The sequence below is a fragment of the Passer montanus genome, unplaced genomic scaffold (genome assembly GCF_014805655.1).
Source record: "Passer montanus isolate IOZ18808 unplaced genomic scaffold, ASM1480565v1 scaffold81, whole genome shotgun sequence".
Classification (NCBI taxonomy): Eukaryota; Metazoa; Chordata; class Aves; order Passeriformes; family Passeridae; genus Passer; species Passer montanus.
The window spans coordinates 240457-255057 of record NW_024373368.1 but is presented as its reverse complement, the minus strand read 5'-3'; the positions used below and the strand labels follow the sequence as shown (position 1 = coordinate 255057).

Sequence of the window (14601 nt, the reverse complement as noted above, 5' to 3'; positions counted from 1 at the left end):
ACAACAAGTAGCCCATTTCAGCACTCCTTTCCTTTAAATTGAGGAGGACACTTGAGTGTTTCAGCTTCTCAGATTCCTCTTTCATGCCCACCACTACCTATGCCAGTGCCTGCAGTTCTGTCACAGCTGCAGGATATGTCCTGAGGCACCTCCAGCCATGGGGAACACATGCAGGACACTGGTGACAGCTCCCAACTCCTGCTCCTGGGGCACCAAGGGCTTTGCAAATATGGAAGAAGTCCTCGATAAAGGAGGAGACTTCAGTCTCTTTTTCCCTAACCAGCCTCACACCACTGATGCTTCTGGGCCCTCCAGCACAGCTCTTTCATGGATACACTCTCCCCTCCAAGCTGCCAGGAAGGTTGGGTAACAGGGAACTTAACAAATGCAGGAACCTCCACGGAGGAACTTCTTACTAAGGGACAGGCATGAGAGAAGCAGAAATAGCCACAGTGACTGTTTCATATCCTGTGTCAGTGGGGAGGCACTGAATCGAGCAGGGAGCTTCACTCCTTCCGGAGCTGGGGCTGCTCTGTTCCATCACGAGACTGCACCACAAGTGGACTCTGGTGGAAATTCCACCATGCCTACGCAAGCCTCTGTGCACACCTCTTGCTCCATAAATTGAGGGGCTGCTGATGGTCTCAGCACCAGACAGCAAAGAGGCTTCCAAGCTACCCTTGACTGCTCCAGCTCCAGACGCCACTTCTCCAGCAACATGAAGGTGTTTGTGGTTGCCCTCACCATCCTCATTGCTGCCTTCTGCTACCAGACCTCTGCTGCTCCACGTAAGTCCAGGGTCTCTCCAGCCTCCCTAACTGGGGACAGGAAAGATGTCGCTGCTGGCACAGCCCCTTCTGACAGCAATTCCACTCCGGGTCCCTCCCTCTGTCCCACCATCTTCTGGCAGGTGCTCCAGGGTTGTGGGACAAGAAGAGCTCAAAGACCATTAGCATAAAAGCTAAGGTTTGTTACCCTTTTTAGGATAAAAGCACAACCATGCCCCCCACCCCTGCTACAGGGATCAAATGTGGGCACCAAATGAGGAAGGCTAGGGCTGGCCAGGTTTGGGCTGGGAGATGTTGCCTGGTGGCATGGGCTGTATCAACCCAACAGAGAAATAACTGAAGGAAGAAGAAGAAAAAAGACCCCATCTTTTCTCTTCCTCCTCCACATAATCCCTGCTCCCTAGCCCCAGGGATGGGTAATCCCAGTTCCTTGCCCTGTCCCTATCCCTTGCCACTGCTCATGACTGTCTTTGCTCTTCACAGTTGGCTCCGACCCACCAACCTCCTGCTGCTTCTCCTACGTCTCCCGGCAGCTGCCCCGCAGCTTTGTGAAGGATTACTATGAAACCAACAGCCAGTGCTCCCAGCCTGCTGTGGTGTAAGTCCCTCCTCTGGGGCAGGGGGTGGTTTTGGGCTGAGGAGCCAAGGAGGGAAAGGCCCTTTTCCAAAGGCAGGGAAGGAAGGCTGGGATAGACAAGAAGTACAAGGTGATGCTTGGAGCACAAAAGCCATGTGCTGCTCCTGCTCTACTCCTTTGCAGATGAAACTGGTGGCTGCTGGACAGGATGGGCAAGGCATGGAGCTGCTCATTTTTGGGAGAGGCAGGGCTTGGGCTGCCCTGGAAGTATCCAAGGCTGGGTTGGATGGGGCTTGAAACAACCTGGTCTAGTGGAAGATGTCCCTGCCCATGGCAAGGGGTGGAACTTAATAAGCTCTAAGGTGTTTTCTAATGCAAACCATTCCATAATTCTGTGATTCTGTGATTCTCCATTCAATGCTCTCCCACCAAAAACTGACCTCCTTGCACCCACAGGTTCATCACCAGGAAGGGCCGGGAGGTCTGTGCCAACCCCTTGGAGGACTGGGTCCAGCAGTACGTAAATGAGCTGGAGCTGGACTGAGGTCCTGGACAGATCCAGCTACTCCATGACCCCAGCTGCCGGGATGGATGAGCGTGACCAGCTGGGCTTCATCGGAAGTGCTTCAATGTCATTTAGAGCTAGCTGAGAAACTGAAAACATTCCAAAACCCAGTTTAATGTTGTGCTATTTAATTTTTTATAGGGGAGGGATCAGGTGCAATAACTCTGAGATAAAAAATATTTTTATTTAATATGTGTATATATATATATTTTATTTTTTTTTACCTGTACACTCAGGTTACATTTTCTGTATTTAAGTAACTATATTTTTGACATAAAATTCAATTCAGATGTCAATAAATAAATATTTTTGTAAGCATCTTCAGTGTTTGCCTCTGTTACAATCCTTTGGGATGACAATAGCTGAAATTATAATCGTGATAGCAGGTTCTTTATTTCCTTTTCCATACTGTCAAAACTCCTACAAGCTTACGGTGTCTGAACATGCTGTTTTGCAAAATAATAACAAGAAAGGCCATGAAGGAGGAGTTGTGAGAAGGGCAGGGATTACATTCAGGTAACTTGTCTCAAGCTTTTTAAAAGGTATTTAATCTCCATTCATTATGACAACTGGAAGCTCATAAAATTCCATTCCTGGCTCTGTTATAGTCAATCAAAATATTACCTTTAGGGGCTGAAATTTAACATATTGGTTGTTTTAGGGAAAGCTTTCTGAGAGCCACAGATAGAATGGATCAGCTATTTCCATAACCGATGGTGGAAAAAATATGTTTCACTGCAAGAATTTTAGAATTATTTCATTAAGCTCTCATTTAGCTGGGACATGAAGTTTGGCAGATATTCTCTCTCGGTAATGCTTTGACTCCAAAACCTGTTCATGTCTGGAGATGTGTGTCCAGAGATGACCATGCCAGACCCCAGCCCAGGGCAGGACCTGCCCCTGCAAGGAAACATCTCCCGTGGTGCCCCCCTGGAGCTGAAGGAAATGAAGCCCACCTCAGTGCAGGTATTTCCCACATCCCTGATGGCATTTCCCACACCTCTGATGGTATTTGGGGTGCTCTGATCAGCTCTGGACGGGGTCTGTTGGATCAGCCAGGAATATCTGGGTTCCTCCTGCCTGGACCTCTGGTGCACTCCACGGAAGAATGCCCAGCTTACCACACTGCGTTTCCATACTGGATTTGGGATTTCAAACATAAACACCAGTGGGACACGGGCCAGCAGGCAGGAGGTGGCCCTGGGGAGGCGTGACCTTGAGCAGACACAGAGGGTGGATGGTGAGCAGGGAGAGGAGGATCAGGTGGGGCTGGGAAGGATCAGGGGGACGTGGGTGTGTCTGAGGGAGAAAGGAACACATCGCTCCTTACTCGGGGAGCTGCAGCCCCCGGCTCCTCAGCCCACGGGGCCCTGTGGATCCCATCAGTCATCCCACCCCAGTGCTGACTGCATCCAGCTTAAAATAGCTGAGAGGAGGGAAGTGAGGTAGAGTGCAGGACCAGAGCTCCCTTCCCTGAGACGCTGCTGGGAGGGGAGGGAGCCCATGGAGGTTCAGATGGACATCACTGCCGGCATGTGAAGGGGCTGGCTTTGGTGAAAGCCTGGACTCACCAGATCCTGCACACCCCAGGGCCAGCTCCAGAAGGCAAACTCATCTTGGCCACTGAGTACCAGCCACCCTGGGCGCTGCTGTATATTCACCCTGAGGACTGAGATTGGCACAAAGCCTGGTGCCCAGAGCTGCCCTCACTTCAGGGAACAGCACGAGCAGGAGACAGGAGGGGGAAGACCTGTGAGAGGATTATCCCAAAATCACTTGAACCTCCACACTCGTTCTTGGATACAAGCCCTGCCTGCCTCTGTGTCACTGGGAGCAGCCTCACAGCCTCAGGTTTCTTGTGGAAAGGCACAGGGTCCTCCAGTGACTACCATCCAGCCCAGGCACTGCTGGAGCCTGCAGCAGACAACCTCTTGTGCAGTGTCCTAAAGCACCCAGGGTGCATTCCAGCCTCCCACCACCGCGCCCTCCCCCTCGACTCCAGGGTACCTCAGCTAGCTCCTCACGGCTCTCCCGGGAGCCTGCGGGAGCCCAGGATTACTCATGTCATTCTTGATCTTGCACCCACCTCTCTGTAACAATTCAGAAGAGCCAGCAAAGAGCTGGAACTCCACACCCCCAGCAGAGAGGTGAGAACTGAGCACCTTCTGCAGAGGATGAGGAGTGGCTCAGAGCAGGCAGAGGCTGCAGTGCCCATGGTACCATCAGCTCAGGTCCTCACCCAGGGATCACCCTGCCATGCGCACTGGATGTGTTTGTGGTTGCTGCAGCTGTTTGAGGCTGATTCTGCTGCTAGAGCTGAAGCATGCGAGGAGACCCTCATACTGTGCAATCCTTGGGTCACAGAATCATGGAATCATAAAATCATGGAATGGCTTCAGTTCAAAGGGGCCTCAAAGCTCATCCTGTTCCACCCCACCTTCTGTCATCTCAGGTCCCCAGCTGGGTAATAATTAGCATTGACTCAATGATTCACAGAAGGCTGATCAATCACTTTATTAAACTGTATTTATTAAGAAACCCATTACTTTTATAGACAGTTATGATACAAGTGGACCCAATTGGTCTGTCAATCCAAACACCATCACCACTGGCCAATCAAGAAACCACCCTTTGGTAAACAAATCTCCACAACGCATTCCACATGTTCACAGCAACAGGGGCAGCAAGTGAAGATAAGAATTGTTTCTCATTCTTTTCTCTGGTCTCACAGCCTTTCCCAGCACAATGCCTGGGAAAGTTGTGCCTGTTGCTCTCTGTAGCCAGAGAGCTGCTGCCACAACCTTCCACTATCCAGCCTGGCCTTGGACACTGCCAGGGCTGGGGCAGCAAGAGCTGCTCTGGGCAACCTGTGCCAGGGCCTCACCATCCTCATGGTGAAGAGTTTTTTCTCCCCAGGAAGTTCATGCCCAGAGCTCAGGGCTAATTGTGGTGCTCATCTCTCCCATAAATGGTCTCAAGGGGTGCTCAAGCAGGTGGACACCAGAATCACAGAACATGCTGAACTAGAAGGGGTCCTTAAGCTGGAGGCAACAGATGAGAAAAGTGAGGCTGGGACCAAGAGGAGGGTGGTTTTCAGGGGAATTTTCTCTAGATTCAGATCAAAACAAGAACAATGCTGTTAGGGGTTTTGGAATTTGTAAACTACTCATCCTGAAATCAGAGTGTGGAATTTACTGAATGTTTTGCACAATGTATATAAAAATAATTATATTTTTGGTTTTGGTTGGGGTTTTTTTTTTGGTTTTTTGGTTTTGTTTTGTTTTGTTTTGTTTTGTGGGGGTTGGTTTGTTTGGTTAAGTTTTTTGGTTTTGGGGTTTTTTTTGACAAAAGTCCTGGGCAAGCCTAGCTGTGAACAAAAATTCAATCACTACTATTATAAGAACGTCATTATTATAATATATGTGCACATGTCTCCGTATTTGCTGTTTACATCACTCTAGTGTGTCTGTAGGCATTTTGAGGCACATCTAATACCAGAGGAATTGGAGGCTGGAGTCCAGCATCTCACAGGAGGAGGAGCTGGGCTGTGCTGATGGGGATGTGGATTGAAGCCAGTCAATGTTCATGGTCTGAGCTTTTACATCTCCACTTTTCAGAGAGGAATTAGACACACTGAAGGCAAAATGTTTGTGCACCCAGAAGTGTAAATTTCGTGCCTTCCTCCCCATCCCAGGGCCCTGGTTTGCCACAGGAAGGGGAGGTTCAGTCCTGCATCCAGAGCAGCTCTTCCCAGAGACACCATGAGCAGGGGGTGTGTCACTTCTGAGGGACCAGAATCCAAAAATATAATAAAAAGGAGATTGTTTTGTATGCTGCATACAAAAGTAGTGTTTTCCTAAAGTGGTGAAATATCCCAGATTTCCAGGGCTAAGGAAGACACATACGTATTACAGAAGAAATTGTGCCTGGCTGTTGCCTTCCCTGTGATGGCAAACAAAAGGCAGAAGTGGCCATGAGGACCCAAAAGAACATTTCTGCTGAATTCTTAGAAAGACGCAGATGATGACTCACATCCCCCTGAGATGACGAAGCATTTGATTCTAGAAGAGAAGGATGCAACATTTTCAAGAAAGCACAAAGCTGCAGGTCTGCTAACTATGCTGAATCACAACAGGGGACACCGCCAGTGCCTGGGAGTGAACAAACTGCCCAAGGAGCCAATGCCTAAAGTGTTACTTTAATCTACTGATTGCTCACAAAAACAGCAACACCCAATCCATGGTCCCTCTGCCGGATTTGGATCTCAAGGGACTCCTGCCTTCAGCCAAACCACACCCCTTGAGCAGAACAGTCCTTGCTGGGGTAATAGATGGACTCTGTGACCTTAGAGGTGTTTTCCAACCTGAACAATTCCATGATTCTATGATTCTCTACTGTGCTGTGAGCCATTCCCTCTGGATGAGGCTGAGCAGGAATCTGGTCCTTGCAGGACAGGGTTTGTGTGGAGGCTATAGCCAGACATCAATGCACTGCCACCAAGGACAGGGACAAACTCCACTTGTCGTGGCTTAAAGAGAAATCCTGCTTGCAAATCACTCCAGGATTAGTTTCAGGGCAGCAGGGAGCTCCCAAAGCCAGGTCCCAGTGCTCCCAGCTGCTCTCCAGCTGCCCATTGCCAAATAGTCTGGGCATCAGAGGGCAGACTGGTATCTGCTCCAAGCAGTTTCTCAGAAGCACGTGATGCAGAGTCCACCAGACAGAAAATGTGGGAGCCTACTCAGAACTATCTCATACCTTTGACCTCCACTGTCCTTCTTGGGGGAGGCAAATTCATGGTTGCTATAAACACTTTGGATGCTGCATTGGGGTGAGCTCACATCCTTTCTACTCATTCATTTCTTCCCCTGCTTGCAAGATCTCCGAATTGTTGCACTTCCTTCTGCTTCTTCTGGAAACACTTTACTCCCCCAGCACTGCAACAAATGCCACTTGTCTGTCACCTGCCAGGATCAGGTTGCTTTGGACAGTTTCTATTCCACCAGCTCCTCCCACTCCTGGTTCAGTGACATTTACCCTGGTTCCTTCCCTGCACAACAGGTTTCTGTGGCTGTCCTCACCACTCCCTCCACCAACTACCTCTGCTTTCAGCTCTTTGTTAAGGCCTTGAAGTTTGTGTCCTTTCTTATCTCCTCAGGCTCCATAGACTCCTTCTCCAGTGAGTGAATCACAATCACAGTAATACAGTAAGTAAGATCACTATCTCCATGTAATATCTCCAGGGTGTCAATGCACTGCAGGACCCACTGAGACCTATCATCCTTCTCCTTCCTGGCATGTGGCAAAGCTGTGACTGAGCTTGTCTCACTAGTCTGTTCTCTCTGTTCTGCAGCCTCCAAAAGAAAGATCCTGAAGGAGTGTGGGACTCCCCAAAACAGAGCAAAACTCAGCCAAGAGGAACTGCTCTCCCAGTCCAGCTAATTTATTCACTAGAAGACTCCTAAAGCATCATCCATGACATCCCCAGAGAATTGGAGAGAGACAATTTACAAGAGCCTGGAGTGACAGGACAAGGGGGAATGGCTGCCCACTGCCAGAGGGCAGGGCTGGATGGGATATGGGAAAGAATTCTTCCCTCTGAGGGTAGGGAGGCCCTGGCACAGGTTGCCCAGTGAAGATGTGGCTGCCGCAGATCTGCAAGTGTCCAAGGCCAGATTGGGCAGGGCTTGGAGCAACCTGGGACAGTGGAAGGTGTCACTGCCCATGGCAGGCTGTGGAACAACATGAGCTTTAAAGTCCTTTCCAACCCAAACCAGTCCAGGACTCTATGATAAATTGTGCTGAGCATTTCAGACTATGTTTTACCAAATCTCGTTTTGTTTGCATTGAATCACACTTCAAATTGAGCAGCTTCTTGATTTCTGTCTGAAGGACACACTGCATATCCACTCCAGCTGGTGGTCCAGGGCTGGTGGCAGTGCATGCACCCCATGTGCCATGGGGCAGTATTTTGTGCACTCAGGGCAGTGTCTCCTGCCTCCTGTGCCTGTGCAAAGAGACCACAGCCCCACTCAGGCTTAGATGAGCTTTTCCTCCAGTGACACACTGGCAGTCTGTTCAAGGCAAGAGCCTTTGGGCAGCAAGACAGCCTGGAGGAGGGATGTCCCAGGGGATGGACAGACCAAAGGTGAACACTGGAGACAGAGTTTGGGCTATTTTTCTTTCCCTGGATCTTGCAGCCCTGAAGTACCCTGAAGTACCTCCAAGTGTGAGGAGCTGCCTTGTGATGCGCAGCTCCCCACACTTGGAGCTTTCCCACCCATGGGGTTTTGAGTGGGGGTGGAAGGGCTGGAGCTGACAGATCTGGAAGGGATCTCTTGACCAGGGGACCAGAGACAGCAGCCCAGGGACCAGCCACAACCAAACAGATGTCCTCTCTCTTCACCCCAGGCCCCACTACCACAAGGCTGGGGTGAAGCCACCACACAGGCAGCTGCCACTCCCAAATCCCTGTCTGGAGAGTGCTGCTGTGTCCCACAGATGCCACAGTGGAATCTCTCAAGGACACTCTGGGCTGGACAGGATCAGGTCCACAGAACCCTTTGCCTTCTGAGATATTTCAGAGTAGCAGCACTACAAACCCAAACCATTAACCACACAAGGTTCCTCAAATCAAGCCTTTATTGCTTTATTCCAATACAATTCACATCAAGGCACTACATGGCAGGCTGGGCATATACCCTGCTCCAGCAGCCTGTGAGATGAGTATCAGGGCATCAGTGATCAGGGGACCCCCCTGTCCCCACTAGTGGCACAGAGGGTTATGGCACATTCCTGCTGCAAAGTGCCTTCCTAACACATGGCACACAGTGGGTGTCACACATGGCAGGTCACCCCAGCAGCCAGAACCATGTGAGAATCCTGCCAGAACACTCACCAGGGCACTGAGGTTTTCCCCTAGCACTGCCCCACTCACTGGGAGAAGCTGGTTGGGCTCGCAGGTCTCTGCCCACCAGTGACAAACCACGGCAGCCATTCTCACAAGATGATGCATCCGGTCCCCTGTGGGTCCCTGACCCAGGAGATCACCAAGGGTTCTGCATTTCTGCCCCCCAAAAAGGCACCCAAGAAAAAGAGAGGCCGGAGATTGCCTGAGAACTTGTCAGTGAAGGTGTAAATGTGGGAGCGGTCGCTTACGTTGTAGAAGGAGATCTCTCCCGCCTCATAGTCCAGGAAGATCCCAACGCGCCGGGGTCTCACACTCAGGGTCACGGGGGAGACGGGTACGGTCAGGGCCTCGTAGGTGCCCCCATTTTGCAGCCGCAGCACCCAGTAACCATTGTTGGGGGAGAAGAGGACAGAGCCTTTCCGACCGGCAGCCTCTCGGCACAGCCCCAGGCCCCACTCGGGCTTGTCTCCCACCTGCACCTCCCAGTAGTGGCGGCCCGAGAAGAAGCCCGGACTGCCCAGCACCACTGGGGTGGTGCCGAACCTCTTGGGGTTGTCGAAGAGGGACAGAAGCAGCTTCTTGCTCCCACGCCGGACGCTCTTGCGGTCCTCAGACACAGTGAGGTCTGGGTGTGCCGTCTCTGGGTCCAGAATCACGTCCACTGGACAGAGAGAAGGATGGAAGGATGGACAAGGCTTCAGGCATCTGCAGGCACAGACACAAACAGGTGCCTGTGACCTGAATGCTGGGCTCTCCCAAACCACCCCACATCCCACAATTATTCGCTCGTGGTTTTGTACAGCTCCCAGCACTGCCTGGCAGCAGGGAAATGTAACATAGAAAATCAGCCACATCAAAATATTTGGTGTCAGACTGCAGAGCCAAGCCAAGGAGGGCAGTTCCACAGCTTCAGAAAGAGGTCTGAAAGCAAGAGGTCACGGGCAACATGGCACCTGAAACCCCCGAGGGACATCCTGGGCTTCAGGGTCCCCTCACAATCCATCCAAGACTACAACAAAGGTCTTCCCACCATGAAACCAGCCTGAACTCATCAGTACACAAATTTAGAGCAGCTGGACAAAGCTTATTGGAAAAACCTCCCTGTGCCCCAGGGTACTGAGGAAAACCAGAGCCCAACTGTGCCAGGAGCTGCCCCCTCACCTTTGAACTTCTTCAGCATGTCCCTCATGCCCAGGCAGCGCTCAGGAATGCTGTAGTTTTCCTTCAGGGTCACAGACACAGCTCTGGGGGATTGGAACTTTACCCCTTCACACCTGAGAAGGGAAGGATGCCCTTGAGCTGTATCCAGAGCCTGCACCATGGCCCCTCTCCAGCTGGTGGGGGGGGTCAATGCCCTTTTGTTGCCCATCGCCTCCCTGGAGCTCTGGCTGGGAAGAGCACTAGGGATAATTACTTGCACATTGGCAATCCAAATGAGATCAGAGTCAAACAATACAGGGAGCAGCAGTGGCAGGCCTGGGGAAGGAAGGAACAAAGCCACTGGGCAGCACATCCCTTAGGAGGGGATGCAGCTCACAAGTCACAAGCCAGGCAAGACCTTGGCTCTGAGCCCCTGGAAAAAGAGGCTGGACCCTCTGAGGGATTGTCTCAGTCCCTCCTGTGTCTATCCCATGAGGACCAAAGCAGATGCTGGGAGGATGGGGTGGCTGTTGTGGAACAGATGCAAACATCTGCCTCAAAGCCTGGAGGCATCCAGGACAATAGGAGGAACAAGCATGGTGCCTGCCAGGAATAACTATGGGTACCTGCCAGGAATAATCATGGGTACCTACCCGGAATAATCATGGCACCTACCAGGAAAAATCACCCACCTACTCAGGATGCTTTTCATGTCCTAGAAGAAGACAAAAACGACTCTGGGTTTGTCTGGGCCAAGCCACCCACCCAGGTGACAAAGGCACTGGGACTGAGTCAGTGGTGCTGGTGGCAAAGCCTAACCTTGAGCAGCCCATCAGCTGGCTGCTGGCTCTTCCCCTTTATCTCCACGATCAGCTCCTCCAGCAAGCACTTCTCCTCCACCAGCCGGGCCAGGTTTTCATTGATCAGCAGCAGAATCTGCTTCTCTTCCTCCTCCAGCTTCTGGAGCAGTAGCTTCTCCTCATCAGCCAGCAGCCGATGCAGCTTCCCAAACTCACTTACAATCCTCTCCCGCTTTTTCTTTACTGTCTCCTTGGGATAAGAAGATTCATGGGGTGAACTTTATCCAGGCAGCCAAGACAGAGCCGGATGCTCTGGCATCCATGCCCAGCATCAGGCCCTGGGAAAACGCTGCATTTTTGTCATAAGTGCATGAATTTAAAAACCAGCCAGAGGCAAACTTGTGCTTCCAGCTCACTGTAGTTCCCACTCCACATCCTCAGTTTACCAGCAGCAGGACTTTGCCTGGGGCATTTCTGCTCAGCTGGACTCCAGAGGTCTGGGGTGTGTTGGGCTGGAGGGAAATGCTCTCAGGTGTAGGTTTTTATTACAACTCATACCTCCAGCCAAATCCAGGCTAATAAACCGGATTGAGCAGGTGGACAATGCTGGGAAAATCCCCAGATAAGAGCAAGAGGTAGGAAAGTCATAAAATCATGGAATGGTTTCAGTTGGAAGGGATCTTAAAGACCATCTGCTTCTACCCCCTGCCATGGGCAGGGACACCTTCCACTAGATCAGGTTGCTTCAAACCAAATCTAGCCCGGCCTTGGACACTTTCAGGGATGGGCAGCCAAAGCTGCTTTGGGCAACCTATGCCATGGCCTCAGCACCTTCAGATGGAGGAATTTCTTCCTTATATCTAATCTAAATCTCTCCTCTCTTAGTTCAAGACGGTTCCCTCATGTCCTGTCTCTATCTGCCATGTAAAGGAAGCCGTGGGGCTGTGGAGGGATGGAAAGGCAGAAGCCCAGGAGGCTCCCCAGGTTTCACTACAAGGTGAAGAGCCAGCAATTGGCAGGGTCTGCCAGTGCATTAGGGCTTTTCACCTCATCCCTAAAAGCTGACTGGAAAACTGGAGCTGCAGAAAGACACTGTGCAGTGAGCTTGGGCCAGGAAACCACAGAATGAAAAAGATAAAGGAAAGGAAATTGAACTCCTTTTTTTTCCCCATCCAAGTACTTGGACCTGAGTCATGAAGACTTGATAAGCCAGGGCAGCCTCTTCCCCCCACCATTCACATGGGACTTTTTGCTCTTTTTGCTATAAAAGCACTACCAGAGGAAACTGGAGGCACTTGAGCCACGACCCTGAGCCTTGACGCAGGCAGATGAGAGGACAGTGACACAGCTCTCACAATCTCTGTCCCTCTCCCACAATGGGGAGAGAGGGCTCATAGGAACATCCTTAAAACCCACCCCCACTTGTCTGGACTGCCACAGGCAAGGGAGTTGAGCGAAAAACTAGGGGAGTTCAGAGAAACCTGTCTTCCCTGCCAGAGCTGACTAACCATCTGCTCAAATTCATGGCTGGATAACTCATCCAGCAGTTTCATTTCCTTTTCTGCAGTTACTTTTACTTCCCAGCTTTCACCCCAAGAGACTTGAAATGCAGCTGTTTTCTGGCATCTGCTCTTCCCAGAACTGTCTGGAGTGAGACAGGGTTGCAGTAATTCAGCTTTTTTTTTTTTCTTATGAAAACACTTCTGGTTCCTGTTGCTGTGGAGCAGAGCTCATCACACAGCTCACGCCTGGCTTGGAACTCAAGCACATGTTGTAAAACAAAAGGCAATAAAAAATAGCCCATGTCTACTTGTTTAACCAGCATAAAGTCCTCATGATTCCAGGGAATCTGGCATGCTGCTCCTTGCAAATCTTTTTATAGAGCCGCACATGGTTAAAGAGCCTGGCTTCCAGCATTGCTCATACATGTGACAGCAGAACACAGGGACACAGCCTGGAGACAATGATAAATCTGTGTCCCAGACAAGATCCTTCAGGGTGGCTTTTTTAAAAATCCTGATATCTCTTAAGCTCATTCTTTAAGAATTAAGGACAGGCACCTGCCTTACACTCCTGGGTTTTCATCCTTTCTGCTGACTCACGCTTCTTCACCTCCTCCACTTCCTTTAAAAGACTCTCCAGCGATTTCTGGAGTTTGACCTGGAAAGAGGAAAAATGGGCTCAACTCACCCAAACAGCACCTGCTGAGCACTGCAGGTTGGCTGGGTCCCCTCTGCCTGGGGGGAGACACTGACCCAGTGCCAGGCAGTGCCAGGCACTGGCACCCGAACAAAGCAGCTGTGCTTTTCACTCTGCTCACAGCATTAACCCTCTCCATGCTCCGCAGCTTCCCCCTATGTTTTCCCTCACTGGAGACCAAAGCAACAGCCCTCTTTCAACACTGGGGTGAAGGGTGGATGGTGGCACTGCCAGGATCATAGCTGGGATGTGGGATTTGGGTGCCAGCATCCCTCCATCGGAGCAAAACGTCCTCTGGAACCCACCGGCTCAGCTTCTCCAGGGGTTGTGAATGGGCAGGGAGCCAGGCTGCGTCCCGGAGCTGGACGGACAGGGTGAGCCTGGATCCACCAACAATGTGGAAGACAAGGCGGGTCCAGCCTTATCGCTGCAGCGAGGACGGCTGCGGGGGGGAGGTCACCGTCCCTCCTTCTGCTTTCCCAGCGATGCCACTGAGTGTGCTGGGGTGCCGGTGGCCGCACACCGGTGCCAGTGTGCCTCGGGGCAGGACAGGGACCGCGGTGCCTCACCCCCCCCTACCTTGTAGACGTGCGCCGCCTCCTCGATGGGGTACACGGTGTGCGGGCGGTGCTGCAGCGACTCCCGGCACACCACGCAGATGGGCTCCTCGTCCTCCTCGCAGAACAGCTTCAGCCGCTCCTCGTGCTGGGGGCACAGGGGGGTCCCCGGCTCCAGCTCGGGCCCCAGGCCGCCCCGCAGCCCCAGCTGGCGGATGCTCTCCACGATGTTGGCCAGCTGCCGGTTGGGTCGGAAGCCGCTGCGGTGGCAGGAGGCCCGGCACTGCGGGCAGGAGAATGGCCCGTCGGCCCACAGCCCCTTGTCCTGGCAGTGCTTGGCGATGCAGCCTCGGCAGAAGTTGTGGCCGCAGTCGATGCTGACCGGCTCGCTCATGTACTCCAGGCAGATGGGGCAAATGGCCTCCTCCTGCAGCCGCTCCAGGGCACCTGCCAGCGCCATGGTGGCCCGCTGCTCTCCACGGGCACTTCCCTCGCCCCTCGTCAACCAGCAAAGGCGAGCTCGCAGGCAGGCATGGCTGGCACAGCCCCACGGTGAGCAAGAACCAGCAGCGCCATGAAAGCCTGGAGGACGAGCCGGCCTCGCCGCCGGGTAGCACCGGGCACGGAGCCTCCGTGCTGCGGGGGGAGGAGCTGGCACCGGCCGGGACAGCTGCAGCCGGCCCCAAAGGCTGGGACTGCCTCCAGCCCGGCGGGGCAAAGCCACAGAAAAACCCCGCGGCGAGAGCGGCACAGATTGGGAAGCGCCAGAAATAACCCGCGGCCAGAGAGCCCCGGGCGGGACTGGTGGTGGCAGAGTTCAGCAGCCCGTGGAGCCCCTGAGGCACCTGCCCGCTGCCCAGAGATGTTGGCTGAGGTAAAGGACCCCTCGCCACCCCGACAATTGTGCCAGAACATCGCCCGTGACACGCACCCACTGCAAAGAGTCGGGATTTTGGGAACGTGCCGCGGCAGGAGGCAGGCGGGACAGGCAGGATCAGTGCTCTCCCTTGCATGCACAGAGGGGTTGGGGGACAGCCAGGTGTCACCCCATCACCCATAAACCCTCGA

General features: G+C 52.5%; 2 protein-coding genes across 3 annotated transcripts; one reads left to right on the top strand and one right to left on the bottom strand.

Annotated features, from left to right (window-relative positions):
• Window positions 1–524: 524 nt before the first annotated feature.
• Window positions 525–2248, top strand: LOC120513452 (C-C motif chemokine 4 homolog). The gene is made up of 3 exons (XM_039732916.1): window positions 525–788; window positions 1272–1386; window positions 1822–2248. Exons 1-3 carry the CDS (start codon window positions 719–721, stop codon window positions 1907–1909), a joined length of 273 nt encoding a protein of 90 aa, XP_039588850.1. The 5' UTR covers window positions 525–718; the 3' UTR covers window positions 1910–2248.
• Window positions 2249–8537: 6289 nt separating this feature from the next.
• LOC120513455 (E3 ubiquitin-protein ligase TRIM39-like) lies at window positions 8538–14202 on the bottom strand. 2 transcript variants are annotated; one of them, XM_039732918.1, is made up of 6 exons: window positions 13556–14202; window positions 12842–12937; window positions 10797–11024; window positions 10670–10692; window positions 9999–10111; window positions 8538–9498 (listed from the first exon to the last, which is right to left on the bottom strand). In XM_039732918.1, the coding sequence occupies exons 1-6, from the start codon at window positions 13991–13993 to the stop codon at window positions 8927–8929; spliced, it is 1470 nt and encodes a 489-aa protein (XP_039588852.1). In that variant the 5' UTR covers window positions 13994–14202; the 3' UTR covers window positions 8538–8926. The 2 variants fall into 2 exon arrangements, with proteins under 2 accessions (XP_039588852.1, XP_039588851.1); XM_039732917.1 differs by having other exon boundaries at window positions 10797–11027; window positions 13556–14200.
• Window positions 14203–14601: the final 399 nt, after the last annotated feature.

Bases quoted from the DNA above. Each gene is read 5' to 3' on its own strand.
- LOC120513455 (XM_039732917.1), bottom strand. From the start codon at position 13,993: ATGGCGCTGGCAGGTGCCCTGGAGCGGCTGCAGGAGGAGGCCATTTGC. The intron at 10,693-10,796 runs GTTAGGCTTTGC...GTCTTCTTCTAG, and splicing joins CAGCTGATGGGCTGCTCAAG to GACATGAAAAGCATCCTGAG. The intron at 10,112-10,669 runs GTGGGTGATTTT...TTCCCTTCTCAG, and splicing joins ATGAAAAGCATCCTGAGTAG to GTGTGAAGGGGTAAAGTTCC.
- LOC120513452 (XM_039732916.1), top strand. From the start codon at position 719: ATGAAGGTGTTTGTGGTTGCCCTCACCATCCTCATTGCTGCCTTCTGC. The intron at 789-1,271 runs GTAAGTCCAGGG...TGCTCTTCACAG, and splicing joins CCAGACCTCTGCTGCTCCAC to TTGGCTCCGACCCACCAACC. The intron at 1,387-1,821 runs GTAAGTCCCTCC...TTGCACCCACAG, and splicing joins TGCTCCCAGCCTGCTGTGGT to GTTCATCACCAGGAAGGGCC.